The 25,411-nt window shown below is 38.9% G+C and overlaps 2 protein-coding genes and 2 long non-coding RNA genes across 5 annotated transcripts; 2 read left to right on the forward strand and 2 right to left on the reverse strand.

Annotated features, from left to right (window-relative positions):
- The first annotated feature begins 842 nt into the window (after positions 1–842).
- LOC125902539 (uncharacterized) lies at positions 843–3,972 on the forward strand. The gene is made up of 3 exons (XR_007451103.1): positions 843–948; positions 2,563–2,609; positions 3,923–3,972. It is a non-coding gene; the product is annotated as an uncharacterized LOC125902539 (long non-coding RNA).
- LOC125902540 (uncharacterized) lies at positions 3,969–11,299 on the forward strand. The gene is made up of 3 exons (XR_007451104.1): positions 3,969–3,985; positions 5,798–5,898; positions 10,259–11,299. It is a non-coding gene; the product is annotated as an uncharacterized LOC125902540 (long non-coding RNA).
- Positions 11,300–12,096: 797 nt separating this feature from the next.
- LOC125902535 (chemokine XC receptor 1-like) lies at positions 12,097–14,854 on the reverse strand. The gene is made up of 2 exons (XM_049598979.1): positions 14,836–14,854; positions 12,097–13,906 (listed from the first exon to the last, which is right to left on the reverse strand). The coding sequence occupies exon 2, from the start codon at positions 13,894–13,896 to the stop codon at positions 12,859–12,861; it is 1,038 nt and encodes a 345-aa protein (XP_049454936.1). The 5' UTR covers positions 13,897–13,906; positions 14,836–14,854; the 3' UTR covers positions 12,097–12,858.
- A 219-nt stretch (positions 14,855–15,073) lies between these two features.
- Positions 15,074–24,506, reverse strand: LOC125902536 (chemokine XC receptor 1-like). 2 transcript variants are annotated; one of them, XM_049598980.1, is made up of 2 exons: positions 24,468–24,506; positions 15,074–18,044 (listed from the first exon to the last, which is right to left on the reverse strand). In XM_049598980.1, exon 2 carries the CDS (start codon positions 18,017–18,019, stop codon positions 16,976–16,978), a length of 1,044 nt encoding a protein of 347 aa, XP_049454937.1. In that variant the 5' UTR covers positions 18,020–18,044; positions 24,468–24,506; the 3' UTR covers positions 15,074–16,975. The 2 variants fall into 2 exon arrangements, with proteins under 2 accessions (XP_049454937.1, XP_049454938.1); XM_049598981.1 differs by having other exon boundaries at positions 24,402–24,495.
- Positions 24,507–25,411: the final 905 nt, after the last annotated feature.

The following is a 25,411-nucleotide window of genomic DNA, read 5'->3' on the forward strand; positions in this document are numbered from 1 at the left end:
TGATGAAATGCCTAGAAAGAATTGGTACAGCAACTGACTAAGTCTGTAGGTGACCCACTGTCTATAGCCTAAGCAGAACTGCACAGATGCAGTTACATTATACATCTAACCCTGAAACATCTGAATGAATCAATTTACGATCCTCCATGAATGCCTCACATGCAGATGTGTACAAAATATCATTTTCAGGGAAGGGGTATGAAACATGGCTACCTTTTACTAAGCAACAATAAATAAAATGAACTTTGTTTAAATTTTGATCCAAAGTAAATTTTGGTTTGGATATGGTGCCAATGGGGCTGCTGCACCACTGGTTGTAGATTGTTTGTTTGTTTATGTATATTCAGTTTTATTGATTTTTTTTACGGTGGGTTATTGCATTCATTAAAAAAATAAAATTTCCCTGTTTTTTTAGAAGAATTATCTCAACTGTTAAGATTATTATCTCATAAAAACAGGGGAAAAAAATTGTTTTAGAAAACATATCTCAAATGTTGAGATAATGATCTCATAAAAAAAGGATTTTTTAAATTTTTGAATGAATGCAATAAGCCACCGTAATTGTTATTGTTGAATTTTTTCATTTTAAATCTTTTTTTTCTAATTAGCTGTGAGCACTGCATAACATAAGGTGCTGTAACTTGAGTCGAAACACCTTTTTGGGAGGGGAGGAGGGCTTACTTTCTGATCCCTCCGCTGTGAAAAACAGTTCTACTTTTGGGACAACACTGGAAATTATGTCATGAGTAAAATTGCTTCCAACAACCTTTTTTTGTTTTAATTTGCGGATGCAAAGCTCTTTATTGATCAAATACTTGGAATTAAACCGGCTTTCTCTAACTCTGTGGCGGATGGATATGACGAGTCTTAATTTTCAGTGGAGGGATCTACCTGGACACTCGAAAATCCACGGATTCCCTGAGCTGCCACTGGAGAAGATTCTGCAAGGTAGAAAAACGTGTGACAAATGATTTCATGAAACTTTATCATTTGTTAGTCTTATTTGAAACACAGGTTATCCCACTGAAAGCTTAAATCATTCTATGTAATGTTGTTCGCTCCAAAAGATCAGGAAAAGTTGTAAGTTATGTGTGCTTGTTTGTTCGCGCTTTAGCTTCAAAGCTAAATGATAGGCAGTTGGTAAACAGTTGCACCCACATGAACCACGGGCAACCGTAGCTTCATTTACAAACTTGTTGCTAACAGGGAATGAAGAGTAATGACCAAATAAACTTCTAACGGGCCCGACGTGAAAGGTAAATCTACTTGCTGGTTAATAGCAACAGCTAACGTTACCTAGCTAGCCTGCTAACTGATGTTAGCCTTTTCTTATTTCCTGGTGAATGTGGCCACTTCAACAATGTAGGAGTCGTGTGTTCATGTTAGTGCTGACCTTCGACTTCATTTTGGAAAATCGAAGTTTTTGAGCCCAAAACAATTTTAAATCGAAGCTTCGACATTGCGCCGGGGGGTGGGGGTGGGGTGCGCTGAGCCGGCCCGCTAGCCGCTAATTAGCCGCTAGGCTACAGAGAACAGTACCACTACAAGAGCGTCGTGAAAGTGTTGTTAGTTGTTGTTAAAGACATTGTAGATATTGTTGAATAAGTGTAACAGGTTTTAGAGGTACCTGAGGAGGTGTCAGAGGTTTTACAGATCCTTCGGGAGGTTATAGAGGTCCTCGATCAGGTTTTAGAGATCCTTGAGGAGGTATTTAGGGGGCTTTGAGTAGGTATTAGTCAAAGTCAAAGTCAAAGTCAGCTTTATTGTCAATTCTACAATATGTACAGGACATACAGAGGATCGAAATTGCTTTTCTCTTCAGACCCTCGGTGCAGACAGTACACTTGACACAACATGCAAATATAAAATATAAGATATAATAAGTAGAGGCATAAATAAAACCTGAGCTAAAAAGAGTTATACTCAAAAAAGTAAAAAGGCACAGTGGTAGCGACAGTGCAATATGAGAAACAGATCAGTAGTGCAAAATTGAGCTTATGGACTGGATAAAGTGTATGTGTGCATGTATAGTTCAGAGGTATAGTAAAGTATAGTATAGAGGCACTTGATGAGGTCTTAGTTAGGGCTGGGCAATCAGGCAAATCTCAATTATAATTACGGCCTCCCACAATTATGAAAACAAGATAAAATTATTGTGCTGCATTCCATTTTGCAGTGATGCTCTGGTTTTGTCTTATTAGTCGCACCCTATCCTTTGTAACTATGTGCTCTTGCCCCTCCATAAAAGCTTAAATTCACTTCAAGGCATGCTGTGGCATGTTTAGTTCAGCTTGAGCCAAGATGATCTAGAGAGAGCCTTTGGTCCACATGAAAGGTTGAAGCAATTGGAAACACTTAAGTTTCAAGGAGTCAGAAGAGGAACAACAAAAAATACTGTTCCATTGTTAAAGACCTTTTTTTTTTTTTAGTTAAATACGTGCATGATGTTTAATACGTCAATTGTGTCTAATAACCGTGATCTCAATATTGACTATAATAAAATCTAAATGTGTTCCTGGCATCTTGATACACTGGCTGATTTTATCCTGTCTTTCCCAACAGACAAATACACACAGTTACCCTGGTGGACACTTAACAACTCAACTAAGGTGAGTCTACAGTTAGGAAGAGTGTTCTTTACACTTTTGTTTATCATTCAGCATACTAGAAAAGTACGGAGCCCCTAAAGTTCCACAAAGAAAAAAAATATATATCGAGCACACAAGATAGTACTGTGACAACACTACTACATACTAGTGTCTACTTGATTTGTATCTGTGCTGTTCAGATTAATATGACAGGGTTGAGAGTGAGAGACATCCCTCAATTGGGACCCACGGTACAATACCAGTGAAAATATCATGGTTCTGAGGAGTATCACGATACCACAGCGAAAATGAGGCTTTTGTCATTTATAAAAAGATAAATCGCTTTTCTATAATACATCAATGATATTTCAATGGAATAAATTACTTACTGACTTATTCATACTTCAAAAACAGCATCAATAAGTGATTAACATAGGGGGGATCAAAATAAAATAAATAAATGAAATAAAAATCAACCAGCCACCCTCCTCCTCTGACAAGTCCCTTCATAAGTAAAGAACAGTCCCTTCATAAGTAACGAACAGTCCCTAAAGTTTCTCCTCTGATACGCCACATACTGTGTGCCCCCATGGCTCAGCTGTTCAGGTACTTTTGGGCAGTCATGACAACAAGTTATTCACCTGGAGCCGGACTTGTTCGCTGGTAAGCCGTTATAATGCGCAGCCGTATTTGACAGGAATACGTATTCCTGTCCGTGTCTGTGACCCCCGTTCAACCCACAACCGGCGGGATTCGCCGTTACTGTTTATCGCCACACTGCTGACATTTTACTCTGTCCGTCACCGCACGCTGTTTGATTGCGTTATCAAAACACGCTGCTAATATTCGGCCTTGCTTTTCACTTATTCCACCGAATACCGAATGTGTGTTTTTTCTTTGGCAATATTCGGCTGAATATATTCGGTGCATCCCTAAATAGGAGCCTTCCCCCACTCCCCACTCCCCTCACCGCTGCTCTCCTCACTATACTGGCTGCTGCACTGTGCAAGTGCACAGATGTCTCAGAGTGGTGGTGCATTTGCAAAAATGTTTTGAAGGAGCAGACACGCCGCTGCTAAATGAATGTAGCAGAAACACTGAGGTGGAATATTCCAGCTATATTAACTAATAGGGGTTAGCCACAATAACAGCACACATTCACCACTCTAGCTCCCCACAAAGCGTCTCCCTCCTGTAGCTCCCGCAGGTGCGAGGTATGTGTGTGGTGTGTGTGTGTGTGTGGTTCTACTACCTCTGCAGCTCATTATGTGTTCACAGCAGAGGACTGCAGTGTTTTAGTAAAAATACAAAAATAAAAATGCTTGTATTTACAGGTTTGTCAACTGTCAAGAGTGGGTGGGAAAGATTTAAAAGACTGCACACAAAGTTCTCGACAGGTAATTATTCATACATTTTACTTGTAATATGTCTCAAGACAGATGTTTGGACTTTGGAGCAGAATGATCATGGCAGGCTATTTTGGAGGATGATAGAATTTTGTTGATTTGAAGTAGCCCTAGCCATCAAAGCTCAATATATGCCTACTAACTTCCTATGTGTGTGGCACTAAGAATAATTAAGACCTGAGCTCAGAGCGGTACAGAGGCTCTATTGCATATAACCCTAACATTGTTATTATTCCAGGGCAATCTGCCTTCCCCTGCATGGAAATAAATTAACTTTGCACTTAAGTCCAGTCCTATGCTAAACATCTTTGGCTGGCGTTATGGGCTTATAGTTTTGGTGGTTGCATCAGAAAGCGTCAGAGTTTTAAAAAATCAAAAAACAAAATTCATCATAAATAAGTCATACGTGCTAATCACTTTGCAACTTTCACCAGAATGTAAGCTCAATTAAGCAGAAATGTACAGATGCAGGGATGCAAACCTGTCATCTCGGTGAAATTCAACAAAGTTTTGAGATCAGAATAGATGACTTGGTAGTATGGGATTTAAAGGCTGTTATTTTGAAGAATCTTGTTTTGTTGGGTTAAAAAAAAAAAATTACTTTTTTGTCTGATACTTGTAGCGTGGGGATACCTCTTCAAATTACAACTGGGTTCCCAGTGATGTCCTTCAGCATTTTCAGATATCAACCACAGTATGCCTGAAGTGCCAAAATACTGGAGAAATAGATTTATGAGATTTGTATTTCTGCTCATTCTCTTGAGTTTTGCCCAGTCTCCCAGGATTATTAATTTTTTGAATGTCTCTGAAAGGGTGTTAAAATGTGGGGAGATTTCTGCAAATATAGGGCGATGTGTTTCCCTCATCTTGTCATATTGTGGACATGAGAGAGGTGCATTTCAGGGATGCAAACCTGTAACCCTTTCAGTGAAAATCACCATTTTTGTTGTTTTTTGCGCTTTGCTGCCCGGATGCAGAAGTTGTTTGAATATAATTGTGGCTTCCCCTTCTTGTGAATGCTGTCAACAAGTGTCTTCTGGACAACTACCAAATCAGCAGTCTTCCCCATGATTGTGACTGTGTGTTATGAACAAGACTGAGTAAATCACCATTTTGAGTTTGAGAGATTTGTGGTCTTTATACTGCATAAATAAAGTATTCAAATATTTTGAGATACTAAATTTCAGGATTTTTTTAGCTGCAGTCTGTAATTATCAAAATTATATGCAAACAATACTCAAAACATTTTAGTTTACATGCAGTTAATCTAGAATATATACAGTTTTCACTTTTAAAAATGCCTGACAAAAAATATTTAACTTTTTCACAATATTGTAATTTTTTGAGATACACCTGGTTATAATACATACATATTTGTTAATTGAACATTTAAAATGTAGGACTGGTTAGGAAAATTACATATAGCCTATAAGGAAAAAGGATAGAGGAAAGGGAAGGAGTTGAGGAGAGGGGAAGAGTAAAAGAGACAGGAAAAGTGAGCAATAGGATTTTTTTTTTTCTATCCAGCCAAGTTATCACATTATATTGTCCACATTTCAGTATGTTTGGAGGAAATGTACCACTAGTGTCTCTACATTTAGTCTTTCTCAGTCTCTCTATCTACTACAAACAATGTCCATTATTAATGAAAATATTTATCTTCTTTGGTCTAAATTTGGTTTTGTGACGAGCAATACCCCCAATTTCCATTTACTCTGATGTGAAACAGCCTGGTATTTGCTGCTTGCTGGTATTGCTTCAGTGTTTCTTTTCTTTTTTTCTTGTGGATTTCTCTTTGATTAGGCTCTTCACCAATGAAGTGATGGCACTGTTAAATATGAAAGGGAAGGGGAAGAAAGACAAGATGGGGATAGAGGACACCAATCTGTTCTCAGCAATAAAAGGTATGCTTGATGTCATATTTTTCGATACTGTTATGAATGAAATGTAATATTGTTTAATATTAGACTAATACTACTTTTTTACAATATGATACATTGAAATTTAAATTTTGATTCAGAAAATTCATATCACATGACTTTTGATGTGCAATGTATTTTTAATGAACTATGTGGCCTTTAGATAACATTTGACTCATGTGGTAGTCAATAGCAAAAAAAAATTCTACATTTCTCTAACAATTTTGATACCACTGAGAAAATATATAATACATATGTATATTATATACAACATATTTGTTACTGTGGCCAGGTTGGATGTGTTTCTACCATTCATCTTGAAAATGTGACAGCACCGTTTGCACACTGGCTTTTCGGGTTGTCCCTGAATTTTTTGGAGACAAAGGTGGCAAAGGTTGGAGAATGTGCGTTGTACGGCGTTTACGGCTTGTGCGCGGTGCGCACTGTAGTATCATATGCTTAAGTGAAAGAAATTGAGATTTGACAGACTAAGGGCCCTATTTAGATGGTCTAAAACGCGAAGCGCCAGGCGTGCGGCGCATGGGCGTGTCCCAGTCACTTGCTAGTTAGACAGCGCGTTTTTATACTGTGTGCCATGGCGGAGAGTCTAAAAGGGTTGGACTTACTCTGTGAATTAGTCATGGGTGTGTTTTGGGCGTATTATCCAATAAGCCAATCAGAGTGTCACCTCTCATTCCCTTTTTAAAAGAGGCATGATTGGAGCGCATGGCGGAGAGCTAGTTAGATGGCAGACCTTCATAGGCGTCATTTAGGTATGGCGAGGTATGGCAGCTGCCATACCTTGGAATCAGGAGGAAAAAAGAGAGGTTCTGTAGTCATTAGGGCTGTCAAAATTGCTCAAAAATGACGTTCGAATATTCCTTCTAAAAATAACTCATAGGTTCGAACCATTCGAATATTTTTTTTCCGCATTATGTCCACAAGAGGGCAAACTAATACAAGGAAACATAGGCCTACTTGTATATGTATTAATATAAGGAAACATAACTACTTGTAGGTATTTTTATTTCAACATAAACGTCTTTGAAAACATTTACATACCTACACATTAAAACACATAAAACAATTATCTATAACATTACGTTATAAATGACCGCGGACTTCTCGCTCGCCCCCTCCTCTCTGACCCGTCAGGCCACACCGCTCGCAGAAGCGCTGCGAAGAGCCTCGAAGCGAAGCCAGTTTACTTTCGGCGCCCATGTTAACCGATTGTGTCATCCACACCGGCTGCGCCGCGTCGCGCAGCTCCGTGGCCGGCTCTGGTCTATTTTCTGCGTGTCATGTGTCAAGCAGGGTGACGGAGACAACAGCTGGGAGCAGAAATGCTTGTCGACCAGCATGGAGAAATGCGCGTCTGATGTGAACGGATGTGCTCCAGCTCGTGCGAGAATTTCGGTGTGCTGCGCTTAGCAGCACCTCTGCAGGCAGTGTGGCCCTTAGTGTGTTCAGTGCAGCCGCCCAGGCCAACGCCCACTCGCAAAGAGGACAGCTGCGGTTGTGTTTTTTTTCTCTCCACAATCGAATATCAATTTTCACATTCGAAGGTCCATTTTTTTTTTCAAATTCGAATTTAGAATATTTGTTGACAGCCCTAGTAGTCATCTTACTTGTGTCATGGTTGTATTAAAAGACGTGTGTGTGTGTGTGTGTGTGTGTGTGTGTGTGTGTGTGTGTGTGTGTGAGAGAGAGAGAGAAACAGTGCACTGTTTACTCCTGAGGCGCACTGCCTGGTTGTGTTATTGTATTGCACTTAAATAGGTCAATAATATGCTCATCAGTGAATACGAGTGTTAGTGAATACGAGTGTTATTGAATCAAATTGTTCACTACTTCGCTCCTCCGCGAGTTATGAGTTATGTGAGTTATCTGTGTGTTGTAAAAGCATTTTGCTCTGCTGCTGTAGACAGCCTGTCTAAATGATGTCTTGAAGCCCGTCTGATTGTATGTGGGTTTTTTCTTCATGTCGGCATGTTAAGCTTGTATTTTCGGTCTCTGGAGACACTCCAATAAATTCGCCTATACAGTATTGTACCAAATTGGCCTTTGTTTTACTGTGTTTCATACACCGGACCCCTTGGTTATCTTCTAGAAATGTGCTTGTAATTAATTTATTTTCTTTATTTTCTGTGAAGTTAAACACATGACTAATGATAATTAAACGTCCGCTCGCTGTCCGTGGTGCTGAAATATGCGCCGAAATAGGTCCGATGTTTACACTGCTCTCACCAAGTCATGCATTACATGCAGACATGAGGTATTATGAATGTGAGAAACAGCTTCATGTCCTTTGAAACAGTTTTCAAAAGCATAGTATGTACTTCTGACAGGTCAAAGACCAAAGTGAAGTTTTATGTAAGTTTATATTTTTGAAACTCCATCATCAGTAGCTCTGTGACGTCATGCCATATTGCCATACCTTAGCTTTTGCTGAAACGACGCCCCATGAGTGAGTGTTTTACAGCTGAGGAGACGGATCTCCTCGTGCGGGAGGTGTTGCCATGATTGGTCAGATAATTTCACAATTTCATTTGTCATTATTACAAATTATGATGATCATTATTACTGCGATTAGATCATTCTGATTAATGACTGACCATTAAGACGTGTTTCTGATAAATATTGTAATGCGCACAATAATAACCTTTCACATTGTAATCATTTTTTTATTTGTTATCTTTTGCATATGTGTGGCTGCTCTGTGTCTGTCTGAGCAGAGTGCACGCACATTGTGCACCCGCCTAGAGACGCATATTACTAACTTGTTTAACAGCGAAATACTGCGCCGTTGACTTTAGACCAGGTTTTTGTTGGTCTCTGGCGCATTTGCTTTTTACGTCATCTAACTAGCAATGCGCCATGACTGCGCTCAGCTGTGGTTATTAATGTTTACAGTTCTATATCAAGTGGTGGAGCGCAGCCTCTTACCTCTGGGGAAAGTTGTCGTTTTATAAGACTCTGAGCGGTGCAGGGTTTATGAGGTGAAACTGAGCATTGAGTTATTTTCTTCACCTCCGAGTGAAAGTTGTTTCACAGGTCATGTTTGGTAATGTTACTATTGCATTGCAGTTCGCTGGTCCGCTATAACTTTAGACTGAGTGATGGTGAAGACAGTTTACAGTATACTTCACGTTCGTCTCGCAAAGGTAACTATCTAGCCATTAAATCAAAACGTGCCCAAACAGTGCTTTCAAGAAAATGAACTACGAGAGTCTGTGCTTACTAGCGCACTAGCGTGTGCATTCTGGAAACAGCCCCGATGCTGAAATGCCCTGAAATGTTCCGCCTTTATCGTTCCGCCAACATCACAATACTACTAATACTTTAATTTTCAACAAAGGAGGTGGCCAAAAGTACGAAGGCGGCCCGCCTTTGAGTCGCTAGCCACTACAGAGATTTTTGCAAAGCGATTCTAGGGTCTGAACCTGCTCCCATCCACAGCGATTTCAAAACTTGGAATTTCAAGCCTCCAATCAGGGCACTTTGAATGCAATGATGTCACTGAACTGGGGGAGACATGGAGGACAGACCAGAACAAACTGAACAATATTTCGCATTGACAGACATGTTCTGACATGTGTAGCTAGCTCATAGCAAGCTGAAGTTGTTGATAATGTCGGTAGAGAAAGACAGCAGAGGTTTCACAGTTATTGGTTGAAGATCAATCAATCACTGAGGAGTCCCGCCCACCTTTGAAAACGGCTGCTATGGGAGCGGGGTCAGACTGAATAATGAAGTGAAATGAAATGGCAGTTCAGTTGGAGTATCAGGCTAGGGAAAACCCTGCTTTTTTTTTTTTTTTTTTTTAAAGATATTTTTTTGGCGTTTTAGCCTTTAATTGATAGGACAGCTTAAGCGTGAAGGGGAGAGAGAGAGGGGCAAGGACATGCAGCAAAGGGCCACAGGCTGGAGTCGAACCCGGACCGCTGCGGCAACAGCCTTGTACATGGGGCGCCTGCTCTACTACTAAGCCACCGACACCCCGAAAACCCTGCTTTTGCTAGTAAATTTTGCCTTCTCCATCTGCCCAGAAGCCTAATTACATCCATACCTGTTTTTGTAATTTGGTCTTCCTAAAAGTTTGTGTCGGGGCAATAGTATCACCCGCCATCTTTGTAGTTTTTCTGTGTGCACTGCGCTTTCACATGCTCCTTGTCGGCATTACTGAAACTGTAAATGAAATAGTACAGACCAGTTCATGTACATGTACATGTACATCTATTCATGTACATGTCTCTGCCAGCTAGCCTTGACCTCAACATTAGAATCTGTGTTTTTCTTTTGTTTATTTATTATCATTATAATTTATTGTTTGTTTATTTTGTAGCTGCTGTCATGAAGTGGGACCAATCCGCAACTGAAGCAGCGATACGGGCTGCAGCAGGTGATCATTTAAAACATGCCCCTGGAAGGGTGGGAGGAGGAGGGTATAAATAGAAATTATTGAAATGTTCTGATTGTTCTTGTTGTTCTGATTGTTATTGATGTTCTGTTTAACCTCCTGAGACCAAGCAATTTAATTAGTCCACTCTAGAATTCATTCTGACTCTTAAGTCTAGTTGTTCCTGAGGGAGGGAGGGAAGGACGGACGGAAAGAAAGGAAGGAAGGAATGAATGAATGAAGGGAGGGAGAGAAGGAAGAACAGGAGGAAGGAAGGAAGGAAGGAATTGCAATGTTTGTCTTTGTTGTTTTTTGTTTTTTTACCATCACCTTTTTCCTCAAAAGACTTGGTTAAGTTATATACTTGTTCCCAAACTGCTATTATATATATGTTAAAAACTGTTATTATAATTAGAGTGGAATGTTGTAGAAATAAAGAGAGACTGCTTTTTCAAATTCAGTGTTTACATGTGGTTTTCAATATGTCCAAAATGTAATTATCAGTGAAACTTGATTTGTACAGATCATATTGACATTGATCATTGATCATATTGGTAAATATTTATTGGCCATAACCGCAATTTTAATGTTATCTGTATAGGCTACAATTTCCATATTAGTGGATCCCTTGTATGTTGTGTGTTTTCGCCTTTCACACTGTTAAACAGGGTTGCCACGTGTCTGGAAAGACCTGAAAGTGCATGAATTAAAAAGATAGAAACGAAGAACTTTAAAGATCTTGGATTTACCAAAAGGTCCTTGATTTTGAGCTTTGGTCTGTCAACTTTGAACAATTCAACAATTATGGGGCAAGAACACTATATTTGTGGCGAGAAGTCAACAGTTTTGTGGCAACAAAACTGGATATTTTTCTACCAAGATGTAGATGATTTTTGGCCACAAAAACCGATATTTCTAACGAGGCATAGACAATTTTTTGGCGACAACTGGGCATTTTTATTGAGACATTAAATTATTTGTGGTGACTAAACAGGATTTAGCAAGACGACAGCGATTTTCTGTGAAAATTACTTGTCCTTAATTTTGAAACAATTTGTCTTTGAAAAGTACTTGAACTGTTAAATTACAAAAGAGTGGCAACTCTTTTGCCAGTCACACATTTTACAAAATGTGAGATACAAGCACTTTGCTAAAGTTCAATTTTAGAATTTTCATGTTAATACACTGAGATTGAAGTAATTGCTTTCTAGAGTGATCAGTTTTGCTATGGATGATTGAACAGCTGTCTGTATTAATTGATCTACTGAATTGTCATTTAGTTGTTGAAGTCAATGCATTTCACAAGAGCTTGGAAGGCACTCCTTTTACTGTTCACCCCTGCTACCTAATTTCATCAGACTAAACTGAGGTCCATACTGCATTTAAGGTTATCTTCATGGTCAATCTATAGTGGTTCTAAAACGGGGTCTAGGGCACCCCCAGAGATCTTTGAGGGTTCTTTTCTCACAGAAAAAATGATAGAAGCAGTCATGACAATTGGTCTTTTGCATCTTCTCAGGATATCTTTTGGACGTCCTGTGGATGTCTAGAAATGATGTCTGCAGTAAGTACTTTCAACAACAGTCATACAATGTCCAGAAAAGACGTAAAAAAAAAAACCCCTTTAAATCTGACTGCCCTGAAGATGTATTCTGGACGTCCAGAAGTGAACCGTCTATACGACGTCCAGGAAATGCGTATAAAAAAACTTTCAATCGGGCTCTCCTGAAAACGTAATCTGGACATCTAAAAATGAAACATCCTAACAACGTCCAGAAAAGACGTATAAAAACTCTCTTTCTGGCTCCCAAGAAGACGTCTTCTGACGTCCAGAAATGAAACGTCCTAACAACGTCCAGAAAAGACGTATAAAAGACTTTTATTCTGGCTCCCCTGAAGACGTCTTCTGACTTCCAGAAGGAAACGTCCTAACAACGTCCAGAAAAGACGTATAAAAGACTTTTATTCTGGCTCCCCTGAAGACGTCTTCTGACTTCCAGAAGGAAACGTCCTAACAACGTCCAGAAAAGACGTATAAAAAACTTTCATTCTGGCTCCCCTGAAGACGTCTTCTGACGTCCAGAAGGAAACGTCCTGACAACGTCCAGAAAAGACGTATAAAAAACTTTCATTCTGGCTCCCCTGAAGACGTCTTCTGGATGTCCAGAAGGGAATGTCCTAACAACGTCCAGAAAAGACGTATAAAAAACTTTCATTCTGGCTCCCCTGAAGACGTCTTCTGGATGTCCCGAAATTACGTCTTTTAGACGTGATCTGGACTACTTTTTGCTCACTGGGCTATTGTGTTGTGTCACTGCATTAGGTGGAAAACAGAAGTGAAATCAGCCAGACTAGATTCCCCCTATTACAGAACCAGCGTAGACATGATCATACACAGTGACATGCTTTAGATTTTTTTTTAAAACACATATTTATCATTTACATGGCACATTTATAAAAGAGTTGCATTAAAACAAATTGCAAATCATAGGTAGAATTCAATATATACAATTATATTACATAAAAGCATTTACAGATGTTGCATTTCAGTGTTTATTGGAGTTTGATTCCAACATAACAGCTGAGTTTTGTGCTACAAAAGCTACATTCTGAACAACAGAAGAGCCAGTGCCTCTCTCCCTGTGTCTTCTCCTGGCCGTCATCCAGCATAAAAGATCTAAAAGATGTCTTCGCAACTTTTGTGAGAGCATATACAGCAGAGGGTTCATACAGCAGTGAGAGAATGCAAGTATACGACAAATATGATAGGCATTGTCCAGGTGTTCCTTTGCTTTGCAGCCTTTGGGTTCATACAAAGACTCGATGAAAAGCACAATATGATAGGGTCCCCAGCATATGAAGAAGGCTGCAACAATACACAACACCACCACTAAAGTCCTGTTCCGTTTTCTGTTTGAAGCGTGCAAAACTGTCTTGAGGATGGCAGAATAGCAGAAAACAATGATGGCGAATGGAAGGAAGAAGAGCAGGGACACTTGGAGATAATATCCCAGCTTGACATCAGAGCTACCAGAGGTGTCTTTACACATGTAAAGATCATCCCAGAACATTACCACCTTTACTTTGATGGCATCACTCACAGATGCAGCAATGCTGATGACCCAGGCGGCTGCACAGGCAACCACCGCACACCTCTGCCTCCTTACACGGTTGCTTGGCCACTTGTGCAGCACCACTGTTATGAAACGATCGACAGTCATTGCAGTCAGTACAAGGATGCTGCTGTACAAACCTATGATGTAAAAAGCAGTTAGAATTTTGCAAGCAACTTCCCCAAAGACCCAGTGGTACAGCAGATGGACGGCATGGAATGGAAGTGTGACAGTGAAGATCAAATCGGAGCAGGCCAGGTTCAGGACGAAGAGATTTGTGACAGCTCTCAGGTTCTCGTACATGACAAGAACACACAAGAGGAGACAGTTGCCTGTGACACTGAGGATGAAGATCAAAATGAAGAAGGCACCACTGATGGTATCAAAGTTAAATAAATCCTCACAAAGATATACCACACCATCGTCAACGTAGCTTGCACCTCCTTCGCTCACTGTGGAGTTGAACGCCATTGTAGGTTTTCTAGGAAACATGAGCACAAAGCTACAATTTGCAAAATGAAATTAAAGGAATATTTAATTCATGAAATGAAAATTTGCATAGCAATTACTCATCAGGACTTTGTTTTTCTCGCATGCATCTCCAGTAAACGAAGAAAAAATTCTTGATTTATTGAAGTAAAGGGGGTCTACATTTAACAACAGCAAAAACTATATCAAACCAGCTGTATACAAATTCTCAGACAACCTGTGCAGTATAATCCAAGTCTCATTTATCCACAGTATGCTCAGCACTTCCCAATACATGCATTTTCACTACAACTATGCTATGAAAAACACATAAAAACTCTCAGGACAAGTAGCCTGTTGGAGGCTCTCTCATGCATTTGAACTCTTCCTGATAGAATGCATGCATTGAGTCCCAACACACGCACTTGCCCTGGCATGCTATTCGTATACAGATCATAAAGTAAGGTTTTAGCAGAAATACATGTCTTTTGGAATTCATCAAGAATTTTATCCATTTTTTTTTCTTTTAGGAATTAAAGATTTATGCATTTTTATATTATTTTATCTAGTTATTGTGTTTTTTTTCCCTCTCTTGTGTATGTACATATATCTGATTTATCAACACTTGGTGACACTGTTTAGGTTAGAAAAAAAAAGTTCAATATAATATCAATAATTTAAAAAAAGAAGAATTTTCTCCAGTTTTGCATTCTTCACCATGGAGGAATGCGAGAATAACAAAGTTTTCTTCAGGAATTCATCGTAACATGAGGTTAGTAATAGTCAAATTATCAAATCAGATGTCAACAATTTTTTAGCTATTCATAATTTTTTAAAAACAAAATGATTTCTTTTAAAATATTTCAATATGCAGAACAAGTAAGTACAGGTAGGTCACCCCTAAATATGCAGAGCAATTACAGTGAATGGAAGCCAACTCACCCTGAACAACCGCTGTCACGTCTTGTGCTTATTTGCACTGTGGAGAAATAATGTATTATATACAAGAGCAAACTCATTGTTCCTCTTTTTGTTTCACATTCAGTCAAAGATGCTGAACAGTATTGCAGTTCAAGCATGAACTTTGAATTCACACAAAATGGATGACTTAGGTACTGCCTTTATAACAGAGAACCTAGAAACAACAGTGTGGGTTATTCAAAACGAGACACTCTGGAACTTGATTCATCTTCATTTTATTGTAAAGCACTGAAATTATGATGATGATGATGATGACATTATCATGTGAAAATAAACAATGTAACAAATGATCAAAAGCAAAATACTGTCTTGAAAGGAAAATATTTTCATTTTTGCTTATACAAAATACAATAGGTGATCTAAATGACCGATATGAAAACATAAAGTAAAATGCAGTTAATCAAAGTAAATCACACGTTATCTCTAATACGATGTATAATCAATTGATCAACATGCATTCAAAGTCACATACATACATAATAACAAACCCGTTCTCATTCCAAGGGTTTCAAATTCGGCAGCTTGATCAGTGGCTCGCTCACTTCTAATACAAAGCTTTTACCAAACTCCAAACGCACACAAGACTTTTACCCAGTAGACCGATGTTCATGTCCTCTCTGAAGCCACGATCGTTTTTCTACACCTAACCAAGCTGTTTTGTCATCTAAACCTACAATAGTTTTGTGCTTCTTGTAACCATGGTGACGCAGAAAGTGACACGTCCAAAACTGATGCTTTGAAGTGTAGGGCTCCAAAACAAGCAGCCATATTTGACAAGTAGTGAGTGAGAACGTGTTACAACAACACAAAGATACAGGGTCATTGTTCCTTAATAATAGTACAGATTGATTGGAAACTAAAAAGCAAAATATGTAATTATGCATGAAACACTGTGCATTGCATTTAACAGTTGTAAAATTAAATAATAAAACCTTGTATGTCTCATAGGTGTTTTCAGACCAGAGAAACGTATAGTTCTAAGAAACCTAGTTCTAGTTATAAGAACTAGGAACAATCTAATCTTAATTCTTAGATTACTGTTTTGAGGGACTTTTGAGTAGTCACTCTCCCAGCACTTAAGGAACCATGAGTGATGTAACACAGCTGGCACAGGACCTCAATGTGATGTCAGAAAGATGTTGTACTCTTATGCTGGACGAACATTAAATTTTGTTTGAAATAAAAATTGGATGGCCGAAAATTTAAATGTCTAACAACATTAGAATTTCACGTTGTGTGGAAGTTAACACTATGACATTTTGCAGATGTTGGATTTTGGTCTCCATACCTGTGTCAGACCATTATTCTATGTCAAAATGTTGGTAGCATGGGATGTTACAAAGGTGTCAGATTTTGGTTACTTGAAGGTATACAATGCAGGATTGTTGGGTATTGTTTGTAAACATGCTCGCTGGTGAAAGTAAAAGTAAAAGCCAGCCTCAGATTTACTCTTGTTTGGTGTTTCACCTCACTATATTTGTATTTTTTCGATACTGTGTCTCTTGGATGCCTGCTGCTTATGGTCTGGCATCTGGTCACCACCTTTTTATAAAGCCCTGACCTCACCTGAGCGATGTTGGGGTACAGCGCCCATAAATATCACAAGCACAGAAAATAAAATGAAAATAAGAAAATACAAACAGAGGGTAGAGTCTCTGGAGTACTATACCTTGAACAACACAACCTAAAACCAACCACAAAATCTATTTCATCTGTTGTTGGTAGTCTAGGTCAAATTAATGCTGGCATTAGATGTTTTTCTGAGATTTAATTTGGTTACCAAATGACACAACCTACATTCAACCAAATATCAACATCGAGCAACAATGGTAGGGAACTGAAAGCGTACTGTAATCGGTACAGATGATAAGTGTACGTTGATGAACATAACCAATGCAGCACCGGCTACCATCATTTCTAAAAACCCATTTGCTGTGTGAAACAGACAACACAAAACACAAACAACAACTCTTAATGAAAGAATACATGGACAAATGAACCAACAGTGAAGTCCAGGCTTTACCAATTATATATGAGATGGTAGATATACAATGTGATTTTGACTCATCAAAGTGTTGTAGTTGTACCAGCCTTCAACCAGCTACATCGAGAACTCTTCACCACTTGTTAGTGATGTGATTGTGAGTCGGCTCTGCCTATTGCGGATGCTGCTCTTTTTGTGTCCCCAGCCCTTTAGCATTTTTTTTAGGTGGTTTTTGAATTTAACCCCCACAAACACATAAAACACTGGGTTCAGGCAGCAGTGTGAAAAGGCAAAAAATCGGCTAACGTAGAAGGCATAATCCAGTGGGTCTGATTCTGCACAACGTCTTGCCACAGTCTTCGAGTCAGCAGGCGGTTTGGGCCAGTAATAGAATGACCGCAGAAATATCACTACATTGTAAGGTGCCCAGCCCACAAAGAAAACAACCATGAGGGTAAAAATTAATTTTAAAGTTCTGCGCCTTCTTCTTTGGGCAGTAGGACGCAGCAACCTGCACATTATTTGAGAATAGCAAAAAATGAACACCACTGAACTCAACAGGAAGAGAGCATTTTGCAGGTAGATTCCCAATAAGCTCTTTGCAGATACACAGTGATTCTGGACCACTTTGGTGAAGATGATGCCTGGAATGGCAATCGATATACTCACTACCCAAATGATCAGACATGCTAGAATACTGTAGCAGCCTGTGGTGGACACAATGTCAGAGAGAGGATTCATGACAGCCACATAACGGTGAACAGTCATCAGCATGAGGAGGATAAGACTACTGTAGAAGCCAACGTAGAAGACAAAGGTGACTGTTATGCATGCAGGTTCCCCTAAAGTCCATCCATGCACGTGGGAGTAGGCCCAGAAGGGCAGACCTGCGGTGAAGAAGAGATCGGATACAGCCAGGTTCAGGATGAAAGTGTTGGTGAGGGATCTGAGATTCTCAAACTTGGCCAGAATGACAATGACCAGGATGTTGCCAAACAGACTGAGGATGACCACAATGGAGAAGAACACTGAAGTGAAGATTGCTCCAAACTGCATGACGTTTGTTTTGTCGCACAATTCATCTTCGTAGTAATCGGTATAGTTATAGTCGTAGTTGTATTCATCTGTGGTTGTGTTGAAGAGTGAGTCAGTTGTAGTCATCGTTCCTTCAGCAAGAGGAAAATGTCTAAATGTAAAAAAAAAAGCTTGGTTAGAAGGGTAAAGGCTAAATGATAAAGTGGTGATTATTAAAAAAGATAAATCATAGATTCCTGTCAAAACTTTATCAGGCTGTGTCAATAGATCATAATTCTCTTAATACTTGACTCATGACACGTGGTTATTTTGTAACATACATCTACACATCTCAGAGGATGACTTTACCCAAAAAACATGTTTTCTCACTTACTTCTTGTGGTATTTAGCCACATCCATGGTTTTGGTTTTATTTGCTTAGACTCAGATATTCATCTCTAAGGTTTATTCTTTGAGTCGTCTGTTCAGACTCGGCCTCATGTGATGTAAAGGAAAGTGAGTTCAATTCAGCTACATGACGGCTGCAAGATAGGCTTGAGAAAACCAACAAACAGGACTTTTAGATCTTTTTCTGTTTATTTTTAATGTTAGCATGAAAATGACACATATGTTTATACCCAGCAACAATATGAAGATCAGGCAATGTATCGAAGTTCTGAACAATATATCCATCTATGACGAGTCATTTTGTAAAATTCAGATCATTACATTTAAAGTATATAAGTAAGCATATGAAAATAGAATATATGAATATCCTCCTGAGACCTGACCTTTTGTTTGCTATGCATTTTTAATTTCGCCTAGCTGTAGGACCCAATAAGTATAGAAGCTAAACATTGTCAGCAATAATTAAGTCCCAATGTCCTCAAATGAAACAATAATAAAGTCACAATGTTCTCAAATGAGACAAAAAGTAAAAGTCTTCAAAGAAGTACTTCCTAAATAAGTGTCTTGTCTTATTACTGTTGCTAAACTTGGTCAAATTTGTTGTCATATCAAACTACAAACATTATTGATCATAAATAAACAAGTTTCAACCATAAAATTTGATCAGGTCTTGTCCACTTTTGTGTCAGGATTGGCTGTGGACTGTTTTTACATGGATTGGTGTATTGTGCTCTTACTACCACTAGACGGCACAAACAAAGTGTCCACAAAAAAGGACAACAGGTCTAAGTTCAGTAGAATGAACATTAAGGTCAAGTGAACCCACAATGCGATGTCCTCTATGTATTATTCTATTGATGTATTTACTTTCAACTTTTATTTACTCTAATTCCAAACTTTCAGATTCATGGTGAATTATCATTGTGATTTTTATGTCATAAATGCACTGAAGATGTTCTCAAAGGATTTGTGTCTCAAAATTTTGGAGGTATTGCTCACTCGTACAAAAAGGGCATCATCTTTTGTGAGGTGAAACACACAGTACAGTACAGTAACTGTTGGATCGCATTCGTCTGGACCCCTCTGAGTATGTCCTGGACATCAGGAGGGCAATAATTTTCGGGTCAGTTTTGCGATGAATAGAATGGTGAAATGCACCAATGCCTAAGAAGAACACCTTGGAATAGACATAGTAACCCTCCTGCTGAGTGACAAGACTTCCATTTTTGTAATCCATTTCAAAGAGGAGAGGCTCTGCAGTCATGCTCCATGCTATGATTTGATTTCCGTGTTCTACATCTTGTCCGTCTAGGGGTAAAAATGCAGCACTGTAAAGTGTGGTTCTTTGAAAATAGGGGGTTTAAAATGATGAATACAACAATGGGGCATTTGGCTCAAACTACATGAATAAACTGAACACTGTAGTAATGAAAGGAACATCAACACTGGTCTTACCTGTCAGATGTGCAACTGGTTTAGAAGGACTATTAACAAAACTGGGCTTTTTGGTGGGATAAGTAACATCTTGACCTGTGTGATGATCAGACATGTCACTGATCTGATGTGAATAGCTGAGGTGATATTTATTAACTGCGTAAAAAGTGCTCAGACATACCTCCAATCACCAATTTGTGAAAATAAATTGTAAAAAGAACCACAATCTAGCTAAATCATAAAATCTGAATCTTGTTCAAGGACCCCTGTTAGTTTGTTCATGATGTTCTCCTTCTGCAGAACAAAGGAGGACGGGTCTGTCTGTAACCTTGTTTACCAAACTGCGTCAAACCAAGAAGCCACTTAATTCTCCCTCTGCCGTGTAACTGCCGAGGACAGGAAACTGAGTCACAGTGATACAGTGAAAATGACCACCCACCATCATCTGGGGCCCTATCTTACATTTGGCGCAAAGCAGCATTCAGCGCAGTGCACTGTCATTGCTAGTCTCAGACCGTTGTTGTCAGCCAGCGCCCATATTGTGTTAGTAGCAGATGCACCAGTTCTTTTAAAGGGAACTGGGGAGGACACTGACTGGTTGAATATATGTGATCCCCAAAAATCATCTACGATTAATCAAGGGACAAAGTACACCCCCTTGCTCATTGCGCATTATTTTGCAGTTGGGCACATCCAAACTGCACCTTCGCCATGCACTTTAGACCATGCTGGGTTGAAGATTGCAGTCAACCTAAACTTCTCCCATGTGCCAAGTGTGTAGGAGAACTAAGATGGCTGCCGTGAAAAACGTAAACAGCCCTGTCTAGATCTAGTGTTTGGTTTGTCCATTCTGGGCTACTGTACAACAACATGGTAGACAACATGGCAGCTCCATATGTAGATGTGAATGGCTCATTCTAAACATAGTCACGACTTCTATATTCCATGTCTGCCAATATATCCCCCAAAATCCTACATTACAGACCTTTAAGTCACTTTCTGTTGCCGAGTAAGGTAACACAATGTCTAGTGAGCCTATGGCCCACTGCTGAAAGCCCTTGTACTATTCCAGACATACCCGGAAAAATATCACAGGCATCACACAGTTATTAATAATCTGCTCTCTCACACACACAAGAACACACACGTCTATGCTGTGGTAAATGAGCTGATAAAAATAAATTGTGCAGTTGGTTAATAAAACTCACAATGTTGAAATTTTGCAGTTCTACAGTAACTTTCTCATCACCAACACATGAAGTCTGGTGTTTTTATAGTATTTCATGATGCTGATTTATGTTCCAGGGTCACTGAATTTTGTAGTTTTCTTTCTTTGACTAAACACTTACCTTAATAGTATTCCTTTGTATTGAATTCAATTAAAGTAATACCATTTGTGCTTAAAAATTTAAAAAGTACAGTGAAGAATGAATAAAATATTTAAGGAAAATCAAGATGTTGCTGATAAAAGCAAAACAGTTCCCACTATGAATACCCACAAGTGTTAACAGTTCTAACACTGTACTCTCACTACAAGTGAGAGTAAGGTGTTAAAGCTAAATAAGAGCTTACGAGGAAAGGGGGATTCAAAGTAATTCAAAGGGAAATGTAATGAATCAAAAAAGAAGCACTGTGACACTTCTTTGATTAGAAATTATAGGATGAAATTGAGAATGGTATTGTAATCAGGTGGAGACTTAAAAATGGGTCACCCCTGGCTCAGCCTGTGGGCGCAGGAGGCCGGGTGGCATGGGTGTCTACAGTATCATATACACAGAGGGATATCCACTCTTGGACATGTTTACAGAGCTCTCTCAATAGGTGGAAAACAATTCTGTGTGGTAGTATCCTTCAGAAGTTGTCAGAGGGTGTTACTTCAAAAGGCCACAGAGACAAATGGAGACTTGAGAAACAGGGAAGGGGTGGGTAAGTAGCAAAACAGTTGGGCTCACTTGTGGTTGGTACAAGTGGAGATGGCTCATAAGTAGGCGGATAAAAAAGAAAATACCCATATTCAGAAATCTTGAGATGTACCACTGAAACACATGTTTCACATATGTTTCTACTCAGTGTCTGCAAAATGATATACCTGCATTTTCTTCCCAATGCAGCTTCAGAACCTGACAATCAGATATGAAGCCTCAAGGTAGAACGCCCTTCCACTTTACTGTAATATCTCCAGTATCACTAAAACATCTCCATTCAAACTTCCTCTCTTGCATACTCTCTCTGGCTTGTCTTGAAGTCTGACATTAACAGATATATTAACGTAAAATTAATTTTTAAAAATACTTATCACTACCTTATCCACAACATTAAAACTTTTGCAGAGGATAGAGTTGTAAGGCATAAGCACATAACAATGAATACATAAATGAATAAATAAATACTGAGGTGTTCCTGTGGATCGCACCTCCAAGCCTATCCCAGCTGACGTGAGAGGAGGGGTACACGCTGGACAGGTTGCCAGACTGTCACAGGGCTGACACATAGAGACAGACAACCATTCACACTCACATTCACACCTACGGGCAGTTTAGAGTCACCAATTAACCTGCATGTCTTTGGGCTCTGGGAGGAAGCTGGAGTACCCAGAGAAAACCCACACTGACATGGGGAGATCATGCAGACTCCACATGGAAGGGCTCCCGCACCCGGGATCGAATGAGGAACCCTCTTGCTGTGAGGTGATAGTGCTAACCACCACACCACCATGCCGCCCTCAAATTACATCATCACACATAGATACATTTGGTCTTATTGAATTCACAAGTCTTAGTTTTCTAGTCATACCCTTTTATTTTAACTTATTTTATTTCATTTTATTTTATTTTTGCAGTTCCAAGACTGCTTAGGGACCCCATTTTGCAGAAATATTCAAATACACCATTTCAAAAAATGACAATGCCACTTTTTCCCTCGTCATAATTTAGCCTAACTTTGAAGTGCTATATAGTCCCTTTCTGACAAAATAGCATGACATGGTTGGTACCAGTGGATGCCTTAGGTCTTCTACTGTCTTATATTTAAAACTGAGCTCCCACAGCAGGTTATATTTACTAGTCCAGTCTGCCTAGCTCATCACCTTTGCCACTTCCAGCTTCGCTTGTCATACTTGCGACTGTCTCATTGCTATAAGGCTGTGATGATTTCACTGAGTTGTACTGATTAGAATTTTCAGCTTGGCGTGACCAAATATAATTGTAACAAAAGAAAATATAAATCAGCAAATATAAATGCTGACATAAACAATTTATATTATGATGTGTGCCCTATTTATTTATCTATGTTATAAAAAGTTTTAGCTTCTCTGCACTGGCTCCCTGTAAAATCCAGAATTGAATTTAAAATCCTACTGTTAACTTATAAAGCTCTAAATGGTCAAGCTCCGTCATGTCTTAGAGAGCTCATAGTGCCATAATATCCCACCAGAACACTGCGCTCTGAGAACGCAGGGTTACTCGTGGTCCCTAAAGTCTCCAAAAGTAGATCAGGAGCCAGAGCCTTCAGCTATCAGGCTCCTCTCCTGTGGAATCATCTTCCTGTTACGGTCCGGGAGGCAGACACCGTCTCCACATTTAAGACTAGACCTAAGACTTTCCTCTTTGATAAAGCTTATAGTTAGGGCTGGCTCAGGCTTGCCCTGTACCAGCACCTAGTTAGGCTGACTTAGGCCTAGTCTGCCGGAGGACCCCCCTATAATACACCGGGCACCCTCTCTCCTTCTCTCTCTCTCTCTCTCGTATTCTATTACTGCATCTTGCTAACTCGGCCATTCTGGATGTCACTAACTCGGCTTTTTCTCCGGAGCCTTTGTGCTCCACTGTCTCTCAGATTAACTCATATCGCAGCGGTGCCTGGACAGCGTGACGTGTGTGGTTGTGCTGCTGCCGTGGTCCTACCAGATGCCTCCTGCTGCTGCTGCCATCATTAGTCATTAGTCATACTTCTACTGTTATTATACACATATGACTATTGTCACACTTGTATACTGCCATATATTAATACATACTTTCAACATATTGTACCACAGTAGCCAGAACTATAACTATAATATTATTACTTTCAATAATGTTGTTATAAGCTACTGTCATTACCTGCATCTCTCTCTCTCTCTCTCTCTCTCTCTCTCTCTCTCTCTCAGGACAGAGGGATGTTGTATGCTGTAAAGCCCTGTGAAGCAAATTGTGATTTGTGATATTGGGCGTTATAAATAAAATTGATTGATTGACTGATTGATAATTTATCAAGTATTATTTGTATTAGGGCCTATTATTATTGTCCAGTGCAAGACGCCACTTGCCTCATGAGGGCCTGTTAAAATAACTAAATAATTCTGACTTTGGCAGACAATTCTGTTTTCACAAAAGCGAATGCACAAGATAAGCTAATTGAGAAAATTACTTTTTAGGACTTTTAAACAATTGTTAAACAGCAACAATGTCTTTCCATTAACAGTGCTGCTGTTGCTTTGGATAATCCACAGACATAGTTTAGGGAACATTTCATTGCCATCAGTTATAAGGAGTCAAGTGCCTCTGAAGCTAGCCAAGTAAAACCAAAACTATCTGCAAGGCTACCACTTGAAGTGAGTGAGAATTAAGCATTTCATTTAAATAAAAAAAGTATTATCATTATTACTAATATTATTTTTATTATTACAAAATACAAACATTGCAAACTTTACCGTCAGTATTGCCTTGAGAGATCCTCGATATAACATGTAATTGAGAAATATGGAGACGTACTGTACCTGCACAGACGCTGTGCACACACCAAAGTCCTTCATGCAAATATCACTGGAACTGGGAATTGTTCCTTAAGTATCAACCACAAAGGTGAACAGAAATCAGACATATTTTTCAGATCTCCAACACGAATGACGTCTGCGGGGCAACTTAGTTTCAGCCACACATGTGACATGATATGTTCCCTTTAATTTGAATCGTTAATACTTGTTTATTTGTGACCATTACACTTCAGTGACAGGTGTGGTGTCAGTGTCTCAGTTTTGGTTAACTTTTCCACAAGATACAAACAAAAGTGGAAGAAGCGTTGTTAGTATGGTAGGCATTGTTCTTCTTTATACTTGTATGAATTTTCACTTGTCATCAGCAAAGGCAGTTGTTTTCTTTTTAGGCCTCCTGAAAAATCTTGGAATTGTTTTGTTTTTTATTTATTATTATTATTATTATTATTATTATTATTATCATTATTATTATTGTTATTATTATTGATAATTGTTTTTTCTCATTTTCACATATTCAACCATTAATTTATTTTCATTTTTGAATACAAACTGGTTCAGTTTTAATTAATGGAATTTTATGAAACATTATTCATAAAAAAAGAAGAAATAAAGCACATCATGTAATAAAAAATAAATGAAACTAAAGACTTAAATTAAGAATATGTTTTTTTAATAATCCATAGAGAAATATTCAGATGATATATTTTGCATATCATACACTGTATCTTGATGCTATTAGTTTTTTTATTGGTCAACTACTTTGGCTCTTGTCAAAATTAAACAATATTACAAATAAAACAAATTATGTCATAATCACCACAATATTTTTTTAAATAGATATTCTTTCATTATATTTAATAGAATATTATGTTTACACAGCAGGACGCAGCCTCAACCATACTTGATGGTTGCAGCTGCCTGTTTATCCGTTGCACCTGTCAATCATC

Source organism: Epinephelus fuscoguttatus, linkage group LG15 (assembly GCF_011397635.1).
Source record: "Epinephelus fuscoguttatus linkage group LG15, E.fuscoguttatus.final_Chr_v1".
Taxonomy (NCBI): Eukaryota; Metazoa; Chordata; class Actinopteri; order Perciformes; family Serranidae; genus Epinephelus; species Epinephelus fuscoguttatus.

Bases quoted from the DNA above. Each gene is read 5' to 3' on its own strand.
- LOC125902536 (XM_049598980.1), bottom strand. From the start codon at position 18,019: ATGACTACAACTGACTCACTCTTCAACACAACCACAGATGAATACAAC.
- LOC125902535 (XM_049598979.1), bottom strand. From the start codon at position 13,896: ATGGCGTTCAACTCCACAGTGAGCGAAGGAGGTGCAAGCTACGTTGAC.